At 46.7% G+C, this 22,736-nt stretch overlaps 1 protein-coding gene across 1 annotated transcript in view; it reads left to right on the top strand.

Moving 5' to 3' along the window:
- HMCN2 (hemicentin 2) overlaps positions 1-21,574 on the top strand; it is a 761,275-nt gene extending 739,701 nt beyond the window's left edge. Inside the window, exons 88-90 of the mRNA XM_078646218.1 lie at positions 9,210-9,329; positions 10,607-10,733; positions 19,303-21,574. Coding sequence (XP_078502344.1) covers positions 9,210-9,329; positions 10,607-10,733; positions 19,303-19,666 — 611 coding nt within the window. The 3' untranslated portion in view covers positions 19,667-21,574. The remainder of the gene's footprint in view (positions 1-9,209; positions 9,330-10,606; positions 10,734-19,302) is intronic.
- Positions 21,575-22,736: the final 1,162 nt, after the last annotated feature.

The following is a 22,736-nucleotide window of genomic DNA, read 5'->3' as shown; positions in this document are numbered from 1 at the left end:
AACCTCTCTCATAGGATTCTGCTTCACTTTCCTCCTAACGAAGGAGTCAGGTTCGTACAATGTCTGTGGCGGTAGCCTAGACCTGTAAAGAAGTATCGTCTCTACGGCATCTGTAACATCGGACTCCACTATCGTCCCTTGAGCAAATTCCAACTGGACATCAAGCACTTCCTGCGGAATCGAACCCAACTCATTATCTTCCCATTCCTGACGGAGAAACGTACACATTACATCAAACACATACCTTTGCTTCGGCGGCTCCAACTGTAAGAAAACATCCATAACGGCTTGTAAATTATACCTGGAAGCATTCAAAATCCATCTACGAGCCAAAAGATCCAACACTGCCCGCTCCTCTGGACTAGGAAACTGACTACGACTCTGTCTACGTTCCGAAACAGGGGTCATATTCAATGACCCAAAGAGTGGAGACAAAAGATTAGCAACAGTCTCAGTCATTCGTTTTCGAGCAGAAGGAGAAGTAGCCATAAGAACAGAAGAAAGAGTATTTTGAGGCAAAAGAGGCGTAGGGACAAGAGTAGCAGGAGTCGGAGATACAGAAGTGGAAGGCAAAGGAGTTTGAGGCAAAGCTGATATTAAAGCTGGCGACCCTGGAGGGGGCTGCACCGTAGGAGGGAGAACCATCTGTGCAGCAACGGGTGGCTGAACAACAGCAGGAGGCTGAACAACAAAGGGTGGAACAACCGAGGGTAATGGAGGTGCAGTAGCACCCTGCACATAGGGAGGAGGCAATCTCAGTAAATGAAAGAGAAGGCGGCAAGGCCGGATAACATTTATCAATGGCCATGCAACGCTGTCTATCTGAGACTTTACTCACTCGATCTTCTTCATCTGCCTTAAACTGCCTAGCAGCTTGTAGCACTGACATATTCTTATCTTTCCTATCTCTCTTTGCTTGCTTAATTTCTCGCTGTTTGGCTTCCTTCTGCCAGAGGCGGAAAGAGTCAAACATCGCCGGCCGGGCTTTCTTCTTAAATAGCGCAACTTCCAAATTATCTAAAATATTTAATTCAAAACTACCATGTTGGGGCCATCGTAAAACACCATCGTTCTTCGTATAGCGAACCCATAGTTCATTATAAGTAATAGGACCCACTCCGTGTTTTGAATAGAGCTCATAAGTCGGAGTTCCAACTCGAGGTATCGGACACTAATCCTCCAATCGGGAATCCCTGTTGCAACCACAACCAAACCATTTCCCAAATTTGCTAAGACCAGGCATCTTATAGCTCACTAGTCTAGCTTCAAACTTCAAGGGGTTATCAACTATCGATACACTCGTAAATATACGAGCCCCTCGGCTTCGACTATTGCAATATTCGAATCTAAACCAAGGACCATAACAAAGATCGTGGGAGCGACCCACTTATACTTAACCAAAGTATCTGTGATGCCACCAGAAGACCGTCTATCGTCTCGCTTTACAAAGGATCAATCAAGGGTCCAAGACAGGGCGACAGTCAGGGCAGCAGTCCTTCGTAGCCGTCGGAAAGCGGGAAGCCTCGCAGCAAAAACTTTCGGTCCACGTCGACATACAGGGGTGGATGAAGTGACGGCCTTCCTCCAGAATGTTCTTACGTGGCTCCCCACGATCCTCGGGCTTGGACCGGTAACGCTGAAGTCGCCCCACCGTTGGGCGCCAACTGAAGAACCGGGTTTTCTTAGAACCCAGCGGTGCCAGGGACACACCCGAAGTCTTCGAGTTCTCCTGTCTTGGAATACAGAGACACAGAATACTTCTAGGTGGCGTCAAAGATCAAATGTATTAGCTGCAGCTAGTAACAGTAATCCCAGCAATACAACACGGTGTACAACTCAGGAAACTGCTCAATTTTCGTAGAGCAAGACATCACCTTTTATCCTTCTTTTGCTCATTACAAATGCACACCCACTGCGACAAATACTGAAGAATGAAATACATTTTCCCACACATTATTACATCATAAAAAGCTCACTTTACATTGTACCAACCCACAGGTGAATTATTAGGAATGTCCCAAATTCGATTTCCACAAGCCGGACAAACCCATAATTGAAAGCACTACCCATGTAATGAAAAGACATAAGGAAAGAAACCAATTCAGATGCTGAATAGGATAAGATATGTGCAAGCGAACTAAAAGTTAACGATATCCTGAACATTGATTGGCAATCTCAGACAACGATCAGCCAGGGAAAATGGCTTCGTAAAGGGTCAGTTTCAGGTGACGGGGTCAGCGTCTTCAGTTCACTCACAAGTCAGAAAATGCCTAGTTAATATGCACATGAACAACGAAGCCCATGCAACGTTGTTCGTTCGGTTACCTCCACAGGCCTACGTGAGGGCAGCATAAAATGGCGCCTCGAACAACGCAAACAAAATGGAGTCTTGTTCGCAAATCACGGAACCTAAAAAGTGCAGCGTTACTGGGATCAGGCAGTGTAAAGTGTGGCGTTACTGGGATCAGGCTGTGTAATGTGTGGCGTTACTGGGATCAGGCTGTGTGAAGTGTGGCGTTACTGGGATCAGGCTGTGTAAAGTGTAGCGTTACTGGGATCAGGCTGTGTGAAGTGTGGCGTTACTGGGATCAGGCTGTGTAATGTGTGGCGTTACTGGGATCAGGCTGTGTAATGTGTGGCGTTACTGGGATCAGGCTGTGTGAAGTGTGGCGTTACTGGGATCAGGCTGTGTAAAGTGTAGCGTTACTGGGATCAGGCTGTGTGAAGTGTGGCGTTACTGGGATCAGGCTGTGTAATGTGTGGCGTTACTGGGATCAGGCTGTGTGAAGTGTGGCGTTACTGGGATCAGGCTGTGTAAAGTGCGGCGTTACTGGGATCAGGCTGTGTAAAGTGCTGCGTTATTGGATCAGGCTGTGTGAAGTGTGTCATTACTGGGATCAGGCTGTGTAAAGTGCGGCGTTGCTTTGTCAGGCTGTGTAAAGCGTGTCATTACTGGGATCAGGCTGTGTAAAGTGTGGCGTTACTCGGATCAGGCTGTGTAAAGTGTGGCGTTACTGGGTCAGGCTGTGTAAAGTGTGGTGTTACTGGGTCAGGTTGTGTACAGTGTGGCGTTACTGGGATCAGGCTGTGTAAAGTGCAGTGTTACTGGGATCAGGCTGTGTAAAGTGTGGCGTTACTGGGATCAGGCTGTGTAAAGTGTGGTGTTACTGGGATCAGGCTGTGTAAAGTGCGGTGTTACTGGGATCAGGCTGTGTAAAGTGTGGCGTTACTGGGATCAGGCTGTGTAAAGTGTGGTGTTACTGGGTCAGGCTGTGTAAAGTGTGGCGTTACTGGGATCAGGCTGTGTAAAGTGTGGTGTTACTGGGTCAGGCTGTGTAAAGTGTGGTGTTACTGGGATTAGGCTGTGTAAAGTGTGGTGTTACTGGATCAGGCTGTGTAAAGTGTGGTGTTACTGGATCAGGCTGTGTAAAGTGCGGTGTTACTGGGATCAGGCTGTGTATAGTTTGGTGTTACTGGGTCAGGCTGTGTAAAGTGCGGTGTTACTGGGATCAGGCTGTGTAAAGTGTGGCTTTACTGGATCAGGTTGTGTAAAGTGTGGTGTTTCTGGGATCAGGCTGTGTAAAGTGTGGTGTTACTGGGTCAGGCTGTGTAGAGTGCGGTGTTACTGGGATCAGGCTGTGTAAAGTGTGGCGTTACTGGATCAGGTTGTGTAAAGTGTGGTGTTTCTGGGATCAGGCTGTGTAAAGTGTGGCGTTACTGGATCAGGTTGTGTAAAGTGTGGCGTTACTGGGATCAATCTGTGTAAAGTGATGCGTTACTGGGATCAGGCTGTGTAAAGTGTGGCGTTACTGGTATCAGGCTGTATAAAGTGCTGCGTTACTGGGATCAGGCTGTGTAAAGTGTGGCGTTACTGGGATCAGGCTGTGTAAAGTGTGGTGTTACTAGGATCAGGCTGTGTAAAGTGTGGCGTTACTGGTATCAGGCTGTATAAAGTGCTGCGTTACTTGGATCAGGCTATGTAAAGTTTGGTGTTACTGGGATCAGGCTGTGTAAAGTGTGGCGTTACTGGTATCAGGCTGTATAAAGTGCTGCGTTACTTGGATCAGGCTATGTAAAGTGTGGTGTTACTGGGATCAGGCTGTGTAAAGTGTGGTGTTACTGGGTCAGGCTGTGTAATGTGTGGTGTTACTGGATCAGGCTGTGTAAAGTGTGGCGTTACTGGGATCAGGCTGTGTAAAGTGCGGCGTTACTGGGATCAGGCTGTGTAAAGTGTGGCGTTACTGGGATCAGGCTGTGTAAAGTTTGGTGTTACTGGGATCAGGCTGTGTAAAGTGTGGCGTTACTGGTATCAGGCTGTATAAAGTGCTGCGTTACTTGGATCAGGCTATGTAAAGTTTGGTGTTACTGGGATCAGGCTGTGTAAAGTGTGGCGTTACTGGTATCAGGCTGTATAAAGTGCTGCGTTACTGGGATCAGGCTGTGTAAAGTGTGGCGTTACTGGGATCAGGCTGTGTAAAGTGCTGTGTTACTGGGATCAGGCTGTGTAAAGTGCGGCGTTACTGGGATCAGGCTGCGTAAAACGCTGTGTTACTGGGATCAGGCTGTGTAAAGTGCGGCGTTACTGGGATCAGGCTGTGTAAAGTGCTGTGTTACTGGGATCAGGCTGTGTAAAGTGCGGCGTTACTGGGATCAGGCTGTGTAAAGTGTGGCGTTGCTGGGGTCAGGCTGTGTAAAGTGTGGCGTTACTGGGATCAGCTGTGTAAAGTGCGGCGTTACTGTGTCAGGCTGTGTAAAGTGCGGCGTTACTGGGATCAGGCTGTGTAAAGTGTGGCGTTGCTGGGGTCAGGCTGTGTAAAGTGTGGCGTTACTGGGATCAGCTGTGTAAAGTGCAGCGTTACTGTGTCAGGCTGTGTAAAATGCTGTGTTACTGGGATCAGGCTGTGTAAAGTGTGGTGTTACTGGGTCAGGCTGTGTAAAGTGTGGCGTTACTGGGATCAGGCTGTGTAAAGTGCGGCGTTACTGTGTCAGGCTGTGTAAAATGCTGTGTTACTGGGATCAGGCTGTGTAAAGTGTGGTGTTACTGGGTCAGGCTGTGTAAAGTGTGGCGTTACTGGGATCAGCTGTGTAAAGTGCTGTGTTACTGGGATCAGGTTGTGTAAAGTGCTGCGTTACTGGGATCAGGCTGTGTAAAGTGTGGCGTTACTGGGATCAGGCTGTGTAAAGTGTGGCGTTACTGGGATCAGGCTGTGTAAAGTGTGGCGTTACTGGGATCAGGCTGTGTAAAGTGTGGTGTTACTGGGATCAGGCTGTGTAAAGTGTGGCGTTACTGGGATCAGGCTGTGTGAAGTGTGGCGTTACTGGGATCAGGCTGTGTAAAGTGTGGTGTTACTGGGATCAGGCTGTGTACAGTGTGACGTTACTGGGATCAGGCTGTGTAAAGTGCTGCGTTACTGGGATCAGGCTGTGTAAAGTGCTGCGTTACTGGGATCAGGCTCTGTAAAGTGTGGCGTTACTGGGATCAGGCTGTGTAAAGTGTGGTGTTACTGGGATCAGGCTGTGTAAAGTGTGGTGTTACTGTTGGATCAGGCTGTGTAAAGTGTGGCGTTACTGGGATCAGGCTGTGTAAAGTGTGGTGTTACTGGGATCAGGCTGTGTACAGTGTGACGTTACTGGGATCAGGCTGTGTAAAGTGCTGCGTTACTGGGATCAGGCTGTGTAAAGTGCTGCGTTACTGGGATCAGGCTCTGTAAAGTGTGGCGTTACTGGGATCAGCTGTGTAAAGTGCTGTGTTACTGGGATCAGGCTGTGTAAAGTCTGGTGTTACTGGGATCAGGCTGTGTAAAGTGCTGCGTTACTGGGATCAGGCTCTGTAAAGTGTGGCGTTACTGGGATCAGGCTGTGTAAAGTGTGGTGTTACTGGGATCAGGCTGTGTAAAGTGTGGTGTTACTGGGATCAGGCTCTGTAAAGTGCTGCGTTACTGGGATCAGGCTGTGTAAAGTGCAGCGTTACTGGGATCAGGCTGTGTAAAGTGTGGTGTTACTGGGATCAGGCTGTGTAAAGTGTGGCGTTACTGGGATCAGGCTGTGTAAAGTGCTGCGTTACTGGGATCAGGCTCTGTAAAGTGTGGCGTTACTGGGATCAGGCTGTGTAAAGTGCTGTGTTACTGGGATCAGGCTGTGTACAGTGTGACGTTACTGGGATCAGGCTGTGTAAAGTGCTGCGTTACTGGGATCAGGCTGTGTAAAGTGCTGCGTTACTGGGATCAGGCTCTGTAAAGTGTGAAGTTACTGGGATCAGGCTGTGTAAAGTGCTGTGTTACTGGGATCAGGCTGTGTAAAGTGTGGTGTTACTGGTGTCTGGCTGTGTAAAGTGTGGCGTTACTGGGATCAGGCTCTGTAAAGTGCTGCGTTACTGGGATCAGGCTGTGTAAAGTGCAGCGTTACTGGGATCAGGCTGTGTAAAGTGTGGTGTTACTGGGATCAGGCTGTGTAAAGTGTGGCGTTACTGGGATCAGGCTGTGTAAAGTGCTGCGTTACTGGGATCAGGCTCTGTAAAGTGTGGCGTTACTGGGATCAGGCTGTGTAAAGTGCTGTGTTACTGGGATCAGGCTGTGTACAGTGTGACGTTACTGGGATCAGGCTGTGTAAAGTGCTGCGTTACTGGGATCAGGCTGTGTAAAGTGCTGCGTTACTGGGATCAGGCTCTGTAAAGTGTGACGTTACTGGGATCAGGCTGTGTAAAGTGCTGTGTTACTGGGATCAGGCTGTGTAAAGTGTGGTGTTACTGGTGTCTGGCTGTGTAAAGTGTGGCGTTACTGGGATCAGGCTCTGTAAAGTGTGGCGTTACTGGGATCAGGCTGTGTAAAGTGCTGCGTTACTGGGATCAGGCTGTGTAAAGTGCTGCGTTACTGGGATCAGGCTCTGTAAAGTGTGACGTTACTGGGATCAGGCTGTGTAAAGTGCATTGTTACTGGGTCAGGCTGTGTAAAGTGCTGCGTTACTGGGATCAGGCTGTGTAAAGTGCTGCGTTACTGGGATCAGGCTCTGTAAAGTGTGAAGTTACTGGGATCAGGCTGTGTAAAGTGCTGTGTTACTGGGATCAGGCTGTGTAAAGTGTGGTGTTACTGGTGTCTGGCTGTGTAAAGTGTGGCGTTACTGGGATCAGGCTCTGTAAAGTGCTGCGTTACTGGGATCAGGCTGTGTAAAGTGCAGCGTTACTGGGATCAGGCTGTGTAAAGTGTGGTGTTACTGGGATCAGGCTGTGTAAAGTGTGGTGTTACTGGTGTCTGGCTGTGTAAAGTGTGGCGTTACTGGGATCAGGCTCTGTAAAGTGCTGCGTTACTGGGATCAGGCTGTGTAAAGTGCAGCGTTACTGGGATCAGGCTGTGTAAAGTGTGGCGTTACTGGGATCAGGCTGTGTAAAGTGCTGCGTTACTGGGATCAGGCTCTGTAAAGTGTGGCGTTACTGGGATCAGGCTGTGTAAAGTGCTGTGTTACTGGGATCAGGCTGTGTACAGTGTGACGTTACTGGGATCAGGCTGTGTAAAGTGCTGCGTTACTGGGATCAGGCTGTGTAAAGTGCTGCGTTACTGGGATCAGGCTCTGTAAAGTGTGACGTTACTGGGATCAGGCTGTGTAAAGTGCTGTGTTACTGGGATCAGGCTGTGTAAAGTGTGGTGTTACTGGTGTCTGGCTGTGTAAAGTGTGGCGTTACTGGGATCAGGCTCTGTAAAGTGTGGCGTTACTGGGATCAGGCTGTGTAAAGTGCTGCGTTACTGGGATCAGGCTGTGTAAAGTGCTGCGTTACTGGGATCAGGCTCTGTAAAGTGTGACGTTACTGGGATCAGGCTGTGTAAAGTGCATTGTTACTGGGTCAGGCTGTGTAAAGTGTGTTGATTACGCACATCCATAACTCTTTCTTTGTCTCTTTTTGTTTCTCTTCCCTCCTACTTTCCTTCCTCAACTCCAACTCTTCCTCCTCCTTGTTGTTCATCCTGCTCTCTTGCTCCTCTTCCCATCCACCCCTTCCTGCCCTCCCCCTGCTCTTCTGCCACATTTCCTCTCTTACCACTTCTTCCCCTGTCCCCTTCGCTCCTCCTTGATACTCGTCTCTCCCTGCTCTCTGTCCTCTCTTTCTCTCTCACTCCTCTCCCTCTCGTCTCTAATCTTCCTCTCTCTTCCTCACTCTCCTATTGCTTTTCCATCCCCATCCTCCTCTCTTCCCCCGCTCCTTTTCCTTTCCTCCTTCACTTTCTCTTTCCACTTCATCTCCTACCCCTTGTTTGGATTCCTCACCCCTGTAATCTTCTCCTTCCTCCTCCTGTCTCCTTTCCTTTCCTATCCTCCATTTTCCCTTTCTATCCTCCCCATTGCCCTCTCCTTCCCTGCCATCAATTGCATCCTCCTCCCCACTCACATCTTCTTGCTCCACCTCCTTACCTTTCTGTTCTCCCCACTTCCTATCTTCTCTCCTTTTCCTCTCCTTCTGCTTCCCTTCATCTTCTCTTCCTCTTGCCCCCTTCCCTGCTTATCTTTATCTTCTCCTTCCTCTACGGTGCTTCTCTGTCTTCTTTGCCTTTTTCTCCCCTCCGCCCCTGCTTCCCTCCCTCCGTCTCCCTTGCCCTCTTGTCTCTTCCACTCCTGTTTGCCTGTCTCCCTCTACCTTGCCCTCTATTCTCTCCTTCTCTCCTCCACCCCTGCCTCCATCCCTCTACCTGGCCCTCTTCTCTCCTCCTCTCCTTCCCTCCATCCACCTCCCTCTCCCTTTTCTCTCCTCCACCCCTCCTTCCCTCCCCTCTCCCTTGCCCTCTTCTCTCCTCCACCCATGCTTCCCTCCCTCTACCTGGCACTCTTCTCTCCTCCACCCCTGCTTCCCTCCCTCTACCTGGCACTCTTCTCTCCTCCACCCCTGCTTCCCTCCCTCTACCTGGCCCTCTTCTCTCCTCCACCCTTGCTTCCCTCCCTCTACCTGGCCCTCTTCTCTCCTCCACCCTTGCTTCCCTCCCTCTACCTGGCCCTCTTCTCTCCTCCACCCTTGCTTCCCTCCCTCTACCTGGCCCTCTTCTCTCCTCCACTCATGATTCCCTCCCTCTGTCTTCTTTGCCCTCTTCTCTCCTCCACCCTTGCTACCCTCCCTCTCCCTTGCCCTCTTCTCTCCTCCACCCCTGCTTCCCTCCCTCTCCCTTGCCCTCTTCTCTCCTCCACCCCTGCTTCCCTCCCTCTCCCTTGCCCTCTTCTCTCCCATGCAGACATCGACGAGTGCCAGCTGCGGAGCCCGTGCCAGCACGAGTGCAGGAACACGGAGGGCAGCTACCGCTGCCTCTGCCCGTCCGGCTACCGCCTTCTGCCCAATGGTCGCAGCTGCCAAGGTGGGTGTGCAGGGCCAGTCCCCAACGTTCATGCTGCACAGGCCGCTCTGTAAGAACTGTGCCTTTATCATGTGTAAGACACTCATTCTCTCTCTCTCTCTCTCTCTGTCTCTCTCTCTCTCTCTCTCTCTCTCTCTCTCTCTCTCTCTCTCCCTCTCCCTCCCTCTCTCTCTTTCTCTCTCTCTCTCTCTCTCTGTCTCTCTCTGTCTCTCCCTCTCCCTCCCTCTCTCTCTTTCTCTCTCTCTCTCTTTCTCTCTCTCTCTCTCTCTCCCTCTCTCTGCGTCTCTCTCCTTTTCTCTCTCCTCTCTCCCCACTCTTGCGCCCTCTCTTCCTCTCACTGCCACCTCATTCTCCTGGAATCATCTGTCTCTCTCACACATTCTCTGACTCTCTCTTTCTTCCCACTCTTGCGCCATCTTTTCCTGTCGCTGCCACTACATTCTCTTGGACTCTCCTCTCTCTCTCTCTCTCTCTCTCTCTCTCTCTTTATGTCGCCCTCTATCACTTTCTTTCCTTCGCCCTTTCTCCGTCTCTATCTCTGTTTCCCTCTCGCTCTCTCTCCCTCAATCTATCTTTATATGTCTATGTATCCCTCCCTTTCTGTATCTCTCCATACCTCTCTCCATCTCCCTCTGTCTTCCGCACCCTTTCTCTCTCTCCCTCTCTCTTTCTCCCCTTCGCTTACCTTACCTCTTTCTTCGTCTCCTTACTTCTCTCTCTACCTCTCACACTTTTACATTATCTGTATTTTTATCTTTGTCTTTTTGTTTCATTCTCTTCTTTGGTCCTCTTCCTACCTCTCTCTGTCTTTCTCTCTCCATGACGCTCTCTCTCCACCTCTCTCTGTCTTTCTCTCTCCATGACGCTCTCTCTCCACCTCTCCCTGTATTTCTCTCTCTCAAATACCCTCTCATTCTCTTCTTCCTTTCTCTATCACTGTTTCCCACCTCTCTTTCTCCAAAATCTTTCTCTTTCTTTCTCTTTTCCCCCCCTCTCTCTCCCTATCCCAATCTCTCCTTCTCGCTCTGTCTTGCTATCTCTTTATTGCTCTATGTCCATGTCATTCTCATATTCTCCACTCTATATCGGTCCCTTTCTTCTTTTTCTTTTGGTCTCCTCTGTTCTTTCCCCTCTCTCCACCTTTCTCTTTTTCTCTCCACCGCTGCCTCTCCTTTCTCCTTTTCCCATCCCCTCTTTCTTCCTGTATCTATCTCTCTTGTTTCTATTTGTCTCTCTTTATCTCTTTCTCGCTCCCTCGGATCTCTTCACCCTCCCAGATGTAGACGAGTGTGCAGAAGCCAGAGTGACCTGCGGCGCGGACCAGATGTGCTTCAACACGAGGGGAAGTTTCCAGTGCCTGGACACGCCCTGCCCGGCCACGTACCGGAAAGGACCCAGTCCGGGGTGAGTCCCGGGGTGCCTTGTGGGCGGGGCTTCTCCTCTGCCCCCTGCGAGGTGAGGGTGGGGGTACTTAGAGCATCTCACAGCGCTGGTCCCACGGGGCTCCTGGCCTGGCTACATTCACACATACATCCATTAGAGTCCATAGACAGTTAGAGCCAGGGCGTCGCGGTGTTTGTTTGGTGTTACTAATGTGGGTAACTTGTCTTGATAGTGAAATACTGCCAATTTAGTTTTTCACTATTGAAAGGATATCTTGCCCATAGGATAACATGGGGAATGCTGTGTAACATGTTTACTTGCATATCTTCCCATAGCAGCAAGATAGACATATGGAATTTGGGATCCCTGAGCTCAGAATTACTTAACACATCCTTTAGTGGAGATGGTTTTTAAATTCTAAGTTTAGAAAAAGGACTTTTAGAAAGTGGCTATTTTCCTGTTCAACGTTTGTGTGGCTCTGCCTGGTTGTGTATTGACTGTCTGGTTTGTGAGTGACAGGGGCTAGGGGCGGCTGAGTCAGCACAAGGCTGAATAGACCCATCTACATTTGGAGTGGTGGGAGGAGTAACACCTGGGTCTCAATAGGGCTGTGCCTGCCTGCCACAATGCTGGCTCCACCTCCTGAGGTGCGTCTGATGGCCTGCACACAATATTAGTTATCTTGATTTAGACCACGCCCCTACTCGGATAGGCCATACCCCTTTAAGAAAGTTCCCACGCCCCTTTTAGAGCACCACCAGTTTTTTTCCCACTTAAAGCCCTGGGTAGAGCCATGATCAAATGGCAGACCACCCCTCCCCCACCACTGCCACTGCCATAGTCCCAGAAATCCCCCTTATGTGGCAGTATGTGCCAAATGATTCTTACATGGCCTGGCGGGAAGATGGTGTTGGGTCATGCCCCCTCGGAGCTAGCCCTATATTGTCCTGTTGCAAGGCTCAAAATAATTTTGCAGAGGGAATGTTTCTGAATACCCTGCTGTACATTAAGGGGCCATTTAGTGGTTAGCTGCAATATTGTCTTTGTGTTTTAGTGTTTTTACTCGGTCTCGGGTAGACAGCCCATGCGCCGTCTCGAAGAGGCATGTTGTTTTTAATCTGTGGGCTTCAGCCCGCCTATGGGCTTATCATTTCCATCGCCGCTCTCATATCCTTTGTCCCCATTTCTCCATGGCATGCTTGCGTCACTCCTCTTCTTGTGTTTATCCCTTCCCCAGAGTATAGACCAAGGACTCCTGTTTTAGGAGCTACTTCTTTTTCTTTATGAGCACTTTAAAAACATCATTCCCCCACTCCCTGAAACCCCAAATGGTTTTTGTTACATCGCCTCAGTTTCCAGCCTGCTTTCATACTGAAAGTAACAACAACAGGGCAGAAGTCTTTTTTTCTCCCAGTGGCAGCTACTTTTGTTCTAAGATGGTTCTGATTCAAGCGAACACAAGGAGATGATGGACGGAGCGCTGAAACTTTTCAGACACTCACCCTCAGTCACAGATCTGGGTTGAATCCATCATCATTCTTTAGCTCACTTCGCCACCCCAGTTCAGACCCAGCTATGTGCAAATCAGTCTGACCCTGTGCCCCATGGGAACAGTCCAGCCCGAACTGCCAAGCCAGGTCTTCCCTGAACCAGAAACAAGCATTGTGGGAACCGATTTCTGGGTAACACCCCTCATCAGCCAGGCTAGCTTGACTCCAGTGGCAAAGTGAGCAAGGGAGCCACGTCTGGGCATACCCAGCCAATGTAGGGCAAACAAAGCAAACACAAGGAGATGATGGAGGGAGCGCTGAAACTTTTCAGACACACACCCCCAGTCACAGCGACCACATGATCTCGACCCCTCAGATAATTTCTACATGTTACACAGCAGCATATTTTAATGTTTTAAAAAAGCACTATGACACACGCCATAGCTTTTTCTTCTTTTAATAGACTTTAAGCCAGCTAGCAGAACTAAGCTCATGACCTTGGCTGTCTGTAAGGTTTCCCTTTTGTGCCATACACACAATGCTTAAAACTTAATTAACCTATTAATGCTAGCTTTTCCCATTACTCATAATATTTAGGTTTCTCCTGAGACAACGCATGTGCTGTCACTTGTAAGACATTTTGTGTTGGCTTAAAGAGGGCTTGGAACCCGCCCATTCCTTGTTACTTATTTGCTGGCTCGTGACTTGGCAGCGGATGCCGGTTTCACTTTCTCTTTCTTGGTTCTGCCTCCCTTGGAGCATGGACCAAGTACTGATTACTTTTGTCGATTAGTGTCCTTCCACTGCTCCAGCTAGGATGGAGGTTCTTTTTTTTCTTCTTCCCCTGTTGCTGTTCGTGTTGCTTGTTCCCCTGCCCCTCCTCTCTCATCATTGCTTGCGTCTTGGTGGTTGCCCCCTTTCACGTTGTTGCTTGCCTGTCGTTGCTTGCTTCATGGTTGTTGCTCCTCCCTCCTGTTCCATTGCTTGCCCTGCACCCCTTTGTTGCTTGCCCATTGTTGCTTGCAGCATTGTTTCTGCCCCATGTCCCTCCCTTCTGTTATTGAATGCCCTGTGACGATGGTGACAGGTGGTAACCTTCCAAAACTTCATTGGCATAAATAGAAAAACATTGCAGACTTCTAGTGCAGATATCCGGCTGTAAAGGGAAATGTGAATGGTGTCCATGTTTAAATAATCAAAAATAAATCAATACCTGTGTCTTAGGGGAAACATCCTTTACATCGCGATGATTACACCGCGATGCATTCAGAACACTGCCATTACAATGCAAGCGTTACATCGACTTGCACCGGAGGGCACCATAACCTAAGGAATAGTAAGATTTACTATTCCAACACCTTTCTTACTGTACGTAGACTGGTATTGGAATAGTAAATCTTACTATTTCGAAGTCCAGTACCCTCCAGCACAAGTCGCTGGAACGACTTGCGTTGTAAAAACTGCGATGTTACATACCGCAATCATTTTGATTGCGCTGTAACATCACATATTCGAGTCTTAGATCACCGTATGTGTAGTTGGGGAGTAAGATATACACATTTGCATGACTATTGCCCCAGTTACGAGTAAATATGCGAAGGGTTTCAGGGTGGCTGGAATAACCATTTCTGGCAGTATCTCCACAAACGCTCACTCTTATTATGAATAAAACCCCATGTAATGGGGAAAACTGTGTGGACCTGAATTCACCGGGTGTGAAGCTGCACAGAACCCCCGAATTTAACACATGCACTTATCCCTTGCTCTGAGCAGGGACTTCTGAGTGAGGCATAGGTGGTGAGGGGTAAAGAGGGTATGGAGGAAAGGAGAAGAATAGCTCTGGTCCCGGGAGAGCATTGAATGCTCCCCCTTGCCAGAGAAAATGGTCAGGCAGGGCCACTTCCGGGTGCCTGGTTTTAGTTGCAGCTGGAGCCTGAACAAGTGGAGAAGTGTGGCTCAATGGTTAGAGCGGCAGACCCTAATGCAAAGGTATGGCCCGGGACCAGGGTTCAATTTCCTGCCTCGGCGGGTCTTGGGCTTAAAATTCCACGGACCTGATAATTCTCGCCTCGGTGCCTATTCCAATCATGGAGTCCCACTCTGCAACTCTGGGCAATAGCCTGCTTAATCTCCACAATGGCCCCCACAACGCTAAGGATGCCTGGCCTCCACCTTGGGGGTGCTCAGGAGTGGACACCTCACAGGGAAAGCCAGGATGGGTTACACAGCGGTATTCGTACAAGCGCCTTGAGACCCTTGCAGGTGAGTAGTGCGCTACACAAATATCAATTTACATTTTACATTCAATTTAACAACGACCAGCTGGTGAAACCAGGTCTAGTGTTCTAATACCCAGGAACACTATGGCCCTTATTACAAGAGGCCTGCACCACTGGAGCATCACATTTTATTCGATCTGGTGGCACAGGCCTCTCAATCATGTCTATGAGGTGACGCAAAGCCACCCTGTGTGGGTTTGCATGAATCTCAAAGATATGGAGTAAACATGGCAGCGCAAAGGGCTGCCATGCTTAATCTATATCAAAGAGGCGTTCGATGAGGATTGCTGTGGGTGTTCCCCCTCAAGACCCATGGATTTACAACACTGCCCCAGATTTACAACATCGCACAAACCTGGGGCAGCACCTAAAACGTACACCTCCCAAGAGCAGGCGTAACGAGGAGAAATGTTTCACCTTTCCTTGTTTTTTCCTCTTTCCACGTGTGCTGCATTCACCACACAAAGGAGGGAAACATCCATCACAACGCAACTTTTACGACGCACTACCATTACAACGCAGGATTTACAATGCAAGTCATTACAATGACTTGCGCTGGAGGGCGCTGTAGGATAGAGAATAGTTTAATTTACTATCCAAAACCTTCCCTACTATCCACGGGGACTGGAGTTGGAATAGTAAATTAAACTATTCCACTATCCAGCGCCTCCCAACGCAAGTCGTTGTAACGACTTGCGTTGTAAAACCTGCGTTGTAAAGGCATGCGTAGTAAAAGCATGCCTTGTGATGACATACATCCCACAAAGGATGAGGAAAACTCCTCTTATTATTGTTTTTCTGCTGGAAGGTATCCCTCCCTGCACAAAACCAAGCATGACAACAACACAGACACCCTTGTACCATGGTGCAAGAGTGCTTGCGTTGGCGCTGGGATGCACATTGTGCACCTACTGTAAGGACAGTGTAATATCTAAGTAAGTATGCTCACATCTCTTCCTTGACTCCACCAATGGAATTCAGTAAACGTGATGTCATTTAGAATATCATGATTGGACTCATCACAGTTGGTCTTGGGCTGAGCATCTAGCCAGACGCTCCTGGTGGGGCTTTCATCCTATTTGTAACAGTTTGTAACTTATGCTAATAAATCTACCTGAAAACTACCTTCAGTCTGGACCCAAGTTATTACATTAATTTGGCGACGATACTAAAAGAACCTACATCAATCACCTCTACAAGCAAGTACATCTGGATTTTACCTATCAACACTGCTGTGAACCAACTGTCAAAAAAATCAGCCCCACCAGTGACCTCTGCACCGGTCGCCCTCATCAACTTGGTTCCTGTCAACTTGACACACTTCAACCATACAACAGCAGTGACTTTGTCAAAGGTAAAATAATCCTTTTACATTAACTTCGAAACTTTGAAAGAAATTAGCAAAAGCTTTTAAAACAACGAAATACTCCTGTAAAGGATTAAAAGCATCTTGAAACGGAGCACTAACAACAAAAGACTCCTGTTAAGTGTTAAAAGCATCTTGAAACGGAGGAATTTCTGTATTAATCTGTGACTGTGCAATTTTGAATTATCTGTCTTCCCTGACTCTCTGAATATTTGGAAGCATTTGTGGATACGTTAAATAAATACTATTTATTGACTAAAAACCTAACTGTAAGCAGAAGAGACAGCAGCTCTGAAAGTTAGCAGTAAAGACAGCAACTCTGACAGATTATGTGCAAAGTAATCCATGATCTTACCGTGTTATGTCAGTGACAGTTAGTCAGAGGAACTTTTCATCGCTTCTTTAAACCTTCAAGTATCTCCATTTTTTTAATGTTTAAATATCCACAGACTGCCTGAATTTCCAATAACCTTCCGAGTTTAACTTCTATATAATTTTGAAGTTAGTAACTACATGAGAGACTGAATGATAAATCGCTACTGCCATCTACTGGTCACATAAACGTCAATTTATTTTGTGTGCGATGTGTATTCAAAACACTCGAAATTTCAACAACTTTAAAACAAGTGAGGTAATGTTGTCTTTTGAAAATAATCGCCCCAGAAGAAAGGAGTATGACGCTGAGTGATGTTTGATTTCCCAATTTAGTGTCCACGGTCACCCTATACATTAAGTACATACATTTCACACATTTTCACCCAATCTTCAGGTGCCAGATTGAAGTACATTTCACTCGTTATCACTCGATCCCCAAATGCCGGATTGACAGTAAATGTTCCTCTATATTATAACATCGGTCCCATGAGAGTTGGACGCTAAGGAGATTATACCTCTCACTAACCTTATCTTCATCTGCTAAGTGACGGTTGTATTTTCCGTGTGGAGCCATCCTTCTCCTGCAATTTCAAGTTGTAACTGATTACGTCACTGAGCCCTCACGGAGTGTTAGTGATCAAAACTCTTCTTTCAAGTCATCACGTCCTACGTAGCGGCCATCTTAGAGTTATAGCTTTTTACCTGCCTCTTATTACGTGCTGTCTTATGAACTATTTGATCAAAAAGTTGAGCAACAACATGGATGATGTTTTCCTCATAAACGTAATGTCAAGGTTAATTTCAAACATAATTCAACAATTACTACGAAAACTCGGCGGCGTCTGCAGAAAACAATATGCAGTGACCCCGGGTGAGAAGTCGCTCACCGGCGACTGGTGTTATTGATTATTTACAGTAGTTTTTATTCAATTTACAGTATTATTTATTTCATATACATGATGTCTACTGTAAGATATAATAATTTTGAAAGACATTTGTTTCAATGTTATAAAGGTAATTTCACACTTTGCCTGTCAACCTTCGCAGTGATAAGCACACCAATTACCAATTACAGTTATTTGTACACAATTAAATTTAGTCTCATACAGTACATATTACCTTTCGTTCATAGTGCACAATATTTAGGTCTCAGTCGTTTCAGCATGCTTTTTCACATAGTGGTCATTTTCTAGGTAGTTTATTGTATTTAGGGTTTGTCTCGGTTATTTATTGACCTCAATGTACAATATTGGACCTACATTTATACCTTAACTTAAGATTTGGAGCAGTATTTATTTTTCTCTTTCTTAAGAGAAGTCATGAATTTCACTCGTTCAATTTTGGGTTCTAGCCCAATTAATATTTACCTCATGCTATTTCTGTATACAGAATTTACAGGTAATTTTTTTTTCAGTGCACTGTTTTCTCTGCTTCTTTTTCACGGTGCATAATCTGTACCACAAACGTAGTGTCTCACAGAGTTATAGTCCTGTCTGTTAGTGCACATTGTTTGGGCATTTCAGTTTACGAATATTTGTTGGGTGTTGTCCCATTAGTTCAGTGCACTATATTATCCATGTTATAAAGTTAAGTTACTCTCACTATCGTCTTTGTTCTTTTTCTCCTCTTGGTATTTAGAGTGAGTTTGAGTTATTACTAACTTTACGCATGTCAGTATCTCTCCGGAGGTTGCCCATGTTAGTTGTTTTGCCCTCTGTGGGTGCATGGTTTTTCTTACTTTAATCCATGGGTCAGTTTACTCTGGGCGTTTTATTCTTAATACTTATTTGATGTTTTCCACTTTAGCCCAGTTTGAATTTTTCTTATAATTAATTTTCTTCTTATATGATAGTGAGGGTTAAGAGATGTTATTCTTTTCCTTCACTGTCTATTCGTTTTCTCCTGATCTGTGTTGTCCTTTTCTAACTTACCTGGCCAGTAGGTGTGAATTGAACTGCCATTGATGGTTTTCCTACCTTTTCTTTATCTTTTCTTTCTTTTTCTGTGTTTAGAGAAGAGGATGAGTATTATGTATTTTATGGGATTTAATAACGAATCTCTATTTGTATTTAATTTACTTCCTCATCTCTCTTATATTGTCTTTACTTTTATTGCTGGATCTTCAATTCTCTTTACTTCTCTTTTGAACGTCTTTTATTCTGATTCTGCTCACTCTTATACTTTTCTGTGATGTATTATTTTCTTATCTAAGTTTCTTTCTTTGTGTTCTTTTGAGAAAGGAGGATATGTAATATCTAAGTAAGTATGCTCACATCTCTTCCTTGACTCCACCAATGGAATTCAGTAAATGTGATGTCATTTAGAATATCATGATTGGACTCATCACAGTTGGTCTTGGGCTGAGCATCTAGCCAGACGCTCCTGGTGGGGCTTTCATCCTATTTGTAACAGTTTGTAACTTATGCTAATAAATCTACCTGAAAACTACCTTCAGTCTGGACCCAAGTTACTACAGACAGGAATGCACTGTAGCATGTAAATTTGGTGCCATTCTGCCCTTTCGAATTGGTCGTAGGGCAGCACAGTAAGAACACTTGCGGCGCTGCCCTACGCCAATTCTTTGTAAATGAGGCCTTGATGCAAAAACACCGGCCCATCAACAGGGGAACTTCTCTCCACCCAGCTCATAATACATTCCTATGTATGTAAAGCAACATTGCCTCTGCTCAGCGCATGAGAACTTGTAACATTTAACAAAAGAAATGACGACTCCTTGTGTTGCTGAGTCCAGATGTGGATTTATTCTTAGTAATCAAGAATGAATGTACAGGATACACGCAAGGATGTAATTCAGTAAAGGGCCCACCCGGAGCAGCTGCCCTGCTGCTCAGCCTCAGATATAACTGACCATAGACTAAAACATACACAAAAGGAACTCTAGGTGACATCACAGATACAGGCTGAGCAGCAGAGAACAAGACACCAAAGAAGGATAGAGAGGGAGGAAAAGCAGGATGTAACACAACTGTTTAGAATTGTTGACACCTTTCTGATTAGAGAAATGAATATGTCGCTAATCTAGTACAGCACAACTGATGCTCGTCTCTTCTTCCCTGCAGGACGTGCTTCCGACGTTGCCTGCAGGACTGCACCACCGGAGGACCCTTCTCTCTGCAGTACAAGCTCCTCACCCTGCCGTACGGCATCCCAGCCGGACATGACGTGATCCGCCTGAGTGCCATCTCAGACGCTGGTGTCCTGCAGAACCAGACCTCCTTCACAGCCCTGGAGTATGACGGGGGGAGCCCTTTCGCCATTCGGGACCAAGGTGGCCATGGCGTGATATACACTCTGCGCGCTCTGGATGCACCCGGGGTGTATCAGATGAAGGTGCAGGCCTCCGCCTACAGCCTGGACCCGAGGACACTCAAGCACCAGAGCGTCTTCATCATCTTCATCTCCGTCTCTCCGTACCCATACTGAGGCTACCACAAGCGACTCTGTCACAGGAGACTCGTGCCAGCCTTATGCCAAGGAGGCCACGCTAGGTCCTCAGTGGACAGTCGTGAAGACTACGACCAGAGATATGACAGCCTTGGCAAGCCATCACAAGACAGTCACAGCACACTCCTGTCAGTGTCAAGAGCAAACCTCCAAGAAACACACAATTAAACAAAAAATGGTTCTGTCGGGTAGAAGGTACGTTAGTTAAAATTGCTCAAAGTGCAGTTGTAACAACCTAGAGCAATCTCTAGAGAACGCCTGTGGGATAAAGCACCAATTCTTAAATAATGACTGAGAGAAAGGGCTTGGTATTGTTACTTTTATCAGAATTAATTCATTCAATGATATTCACAGTAAACAAAAAACGAAAACTGTCAACACAAGGTATTTACACGGATGCAAGGTGAATAAAGTGACTATAGTGCTTCAGTGCTCAAAGGGTGTACAATATATACAGTGCGGTCATGATTGGCTATGTACAAATTTAGCGATAGGCAAGATAACACTTTCACTCCAGTGACTCCTATATTTTGTTGTATGGAATCCTGGTAGTTCTGGACCTAAAGTGTGCGTCGACGTTTCAACCCTAGTAGTGTCCCGGTTGGTGGTCACGGCGGGTCTTCATCAGGACAATGTGGGGGAGCAGGGGACGGGTTTACAGCCTAAAATGTAAGCGAAGGTGTTTATGAGAGAGGATGCTGGTGTGCTCGTCAAGATGCACTGTATAGGGAGTGCGTCACTACTCACCCTGGGTCGGACGGAGCAGTCTCAGCCGGGGATTCAAGGATTATTCTGGATGAGTCCCAACGGGTATTGATCTGTAAGGGGGGAGTTAAAACCAGCGTTTGCAGGATTCGAATAAAGGCCAGGACGCAGTATGAGAACACACAGCAGGCATTGTGAGCCCAGCAAAGGCCAAGCCACAAAAAACAGCACACCATTACCAACCTAGAAGCGACAGGGTGGCTTCTCACCATACACACAGCCATGGAAGACCTTCAATATACACACAACAGGCCACTGAGAGCTCAACAAAGACAAGGCCACAGTCAAAATAAATAGCACACCATCACCTCTCCATAAGTGATACTGCAGACCCCCAACAGACACTGCCAAGGGCCACAGAATCCCACCTAATACTCAGGAGGCCATTGTGAGCTCTACAAAGACAAAACCACAAAAGTCCTTCACCGCTGCAGTGAAGCAACACGCCACCACCAACCTATAGGCGACAAGGCTGACCCTCAAGAGACATAGACAAGGCTGATCTTACGGAGCCCGCCAGAGACAGGGTCCCGACTGTAACTCACGATACCAGAGAGATGGTGCACCCAACCACCCCACAGGTGGTATGGCCATTGGAAGCTCTCATCACCAGTTAGAAAGTATCGCCAGACCCTCGCGGCTCCACAGGAGACGCAGCCGTGGCCAGCCTCCACCATCTCCTCAACGACACATCCATGGAGGTTCATCACCACCCCACGAGAGCGAGTCGCCAAAGAGATTCACTGCTCCACTGAATCCACGAGAATTGTCGCTTCTTCAGATGTCTTCTCCAAAGAATAATCTGTGGGTAAAGTTCAGCGTAAAATAAATAGGATGATTTTCATTTTGTTTTTATAAATTAAAGAAATGTCCTTTACTTTTCCAAAGTGCCTTTTAAAATATAAATTTTACATAAAGATGTCAATAAACATCATTACTCTAGTGCTTATTCCAAAGGGAAGTATATGATATTGGATCAAATCCTCACGATGCGAAAAACAAAAAATAGCCACAGAGCTGAATGTATTTTACATCATCACATATTGAAAGTCTTAAGACCGCTGTGTTCAATTAAAAAGAAAAGTGTTCAGCTTTGTAAATAAAATTAATTTTTTTACATTTCCCTAATGACATGGTATTCCATCATATGTTTTTAGTTCCTTCATCGGCTACTTCTCTTGCAGGTTCAAGGGACTGCTAATTATATGGAATATAAATTCAGCCTGGAGTTGGGGGGCAGTCCTGAGGGCTCCTATCTCTCAGAGGGTAAAGTGTGAACATTCAGTCCCTGTCTTTTCAAGTAAACTTTCCCTAGTGCTGAGCTAGTTCACAACCCGCAGCACACATTGTGGGCGTATCACAAAAATAAAAGAACTTTCAGGTGTGTTTCCTGGCTATGGTAGGCACTCTTCTCTTTCTGTTCGCCAATGGGTTTGCAGATCATCGGCTACATCAGGCTCGCATCCAGTCCTTGGAGACAAAGGGCCACATGCTTTAAAGAATGGAATTGCAATTCCTAAATAGCGATTTTTAGGGAATCGCTATTTAGGAATCGCAATGTAGGAATACAAATTCCTTAATAGTGACTCGTAAATTGCGACTCGCTTTTTAAGGTATGCCTTTCCATTCATTCCTATGGGCCATAGGAGTGAACGGGAAGATATTCGCAATTTGCGAGTACCAAATAGGTGTTCGCAAATTGCAAATGTAATTTCAAGGGTGCTAGGGGGCCAAAAGGTCACCCTGCTGCACCCCCAAAATCAGCATGCGTGCACATGTGGCGCACACATATGCACTAAGGGCATATGTGTGCGCCTATTTTACGCATTTTTCTTAGAAATTGCAAATTACCATCAACTTGAAGTTGATGGTAATTTGCAATTCCAAATTGCAAAAATGCAATTTGCGAACGTATGATGCATTACATTTAGGGAATATCAATTTCAGAACCCCTAACTGCATTCGCAATTAAGGAAATCGCAAGAATTGTGATTTCCTTAATTGCGAATGCCTTTGGGCTTGATGCTTTGGAACTAGCATTTTACCAGTCGCAAACGGGCCGATTCTGCGAATCAGCCTGTTTGCAACCGCTAAAATGCTTGATGCATGTGCACCAAAGCCCATGTTGTCAGGTCCCTGTTCATTATGACTACTGTAAGAATTGGATTATTTTTTGGGGTAGGTGACTACCCACCTCAAGGTCACAAACAATAGCTCTGACCTTCAACAGGTCCAGAAAGTGTTCTGATGTGGAAGCCTGGAGGTGCCACATTTGAGCCTGGCA

Source organism: Lissotriton helveticus, chromosome 5_1, assembly GCF_964261635.1.
Source record: "Lissotriton helveticus chromosome 5_1, aLisHel1.1, whole genome shotgun sequence".
NCBI lineage: Eukaryota > Metazoa > Chordata > Amphibia > Caudata > Salamandridae > Lissotriton > Lissotriton helveticus.
Note: the sequence above shows the minus strand (reverse complement) of the source record. Positions and strands in the feature narration are given on the sequence as shown.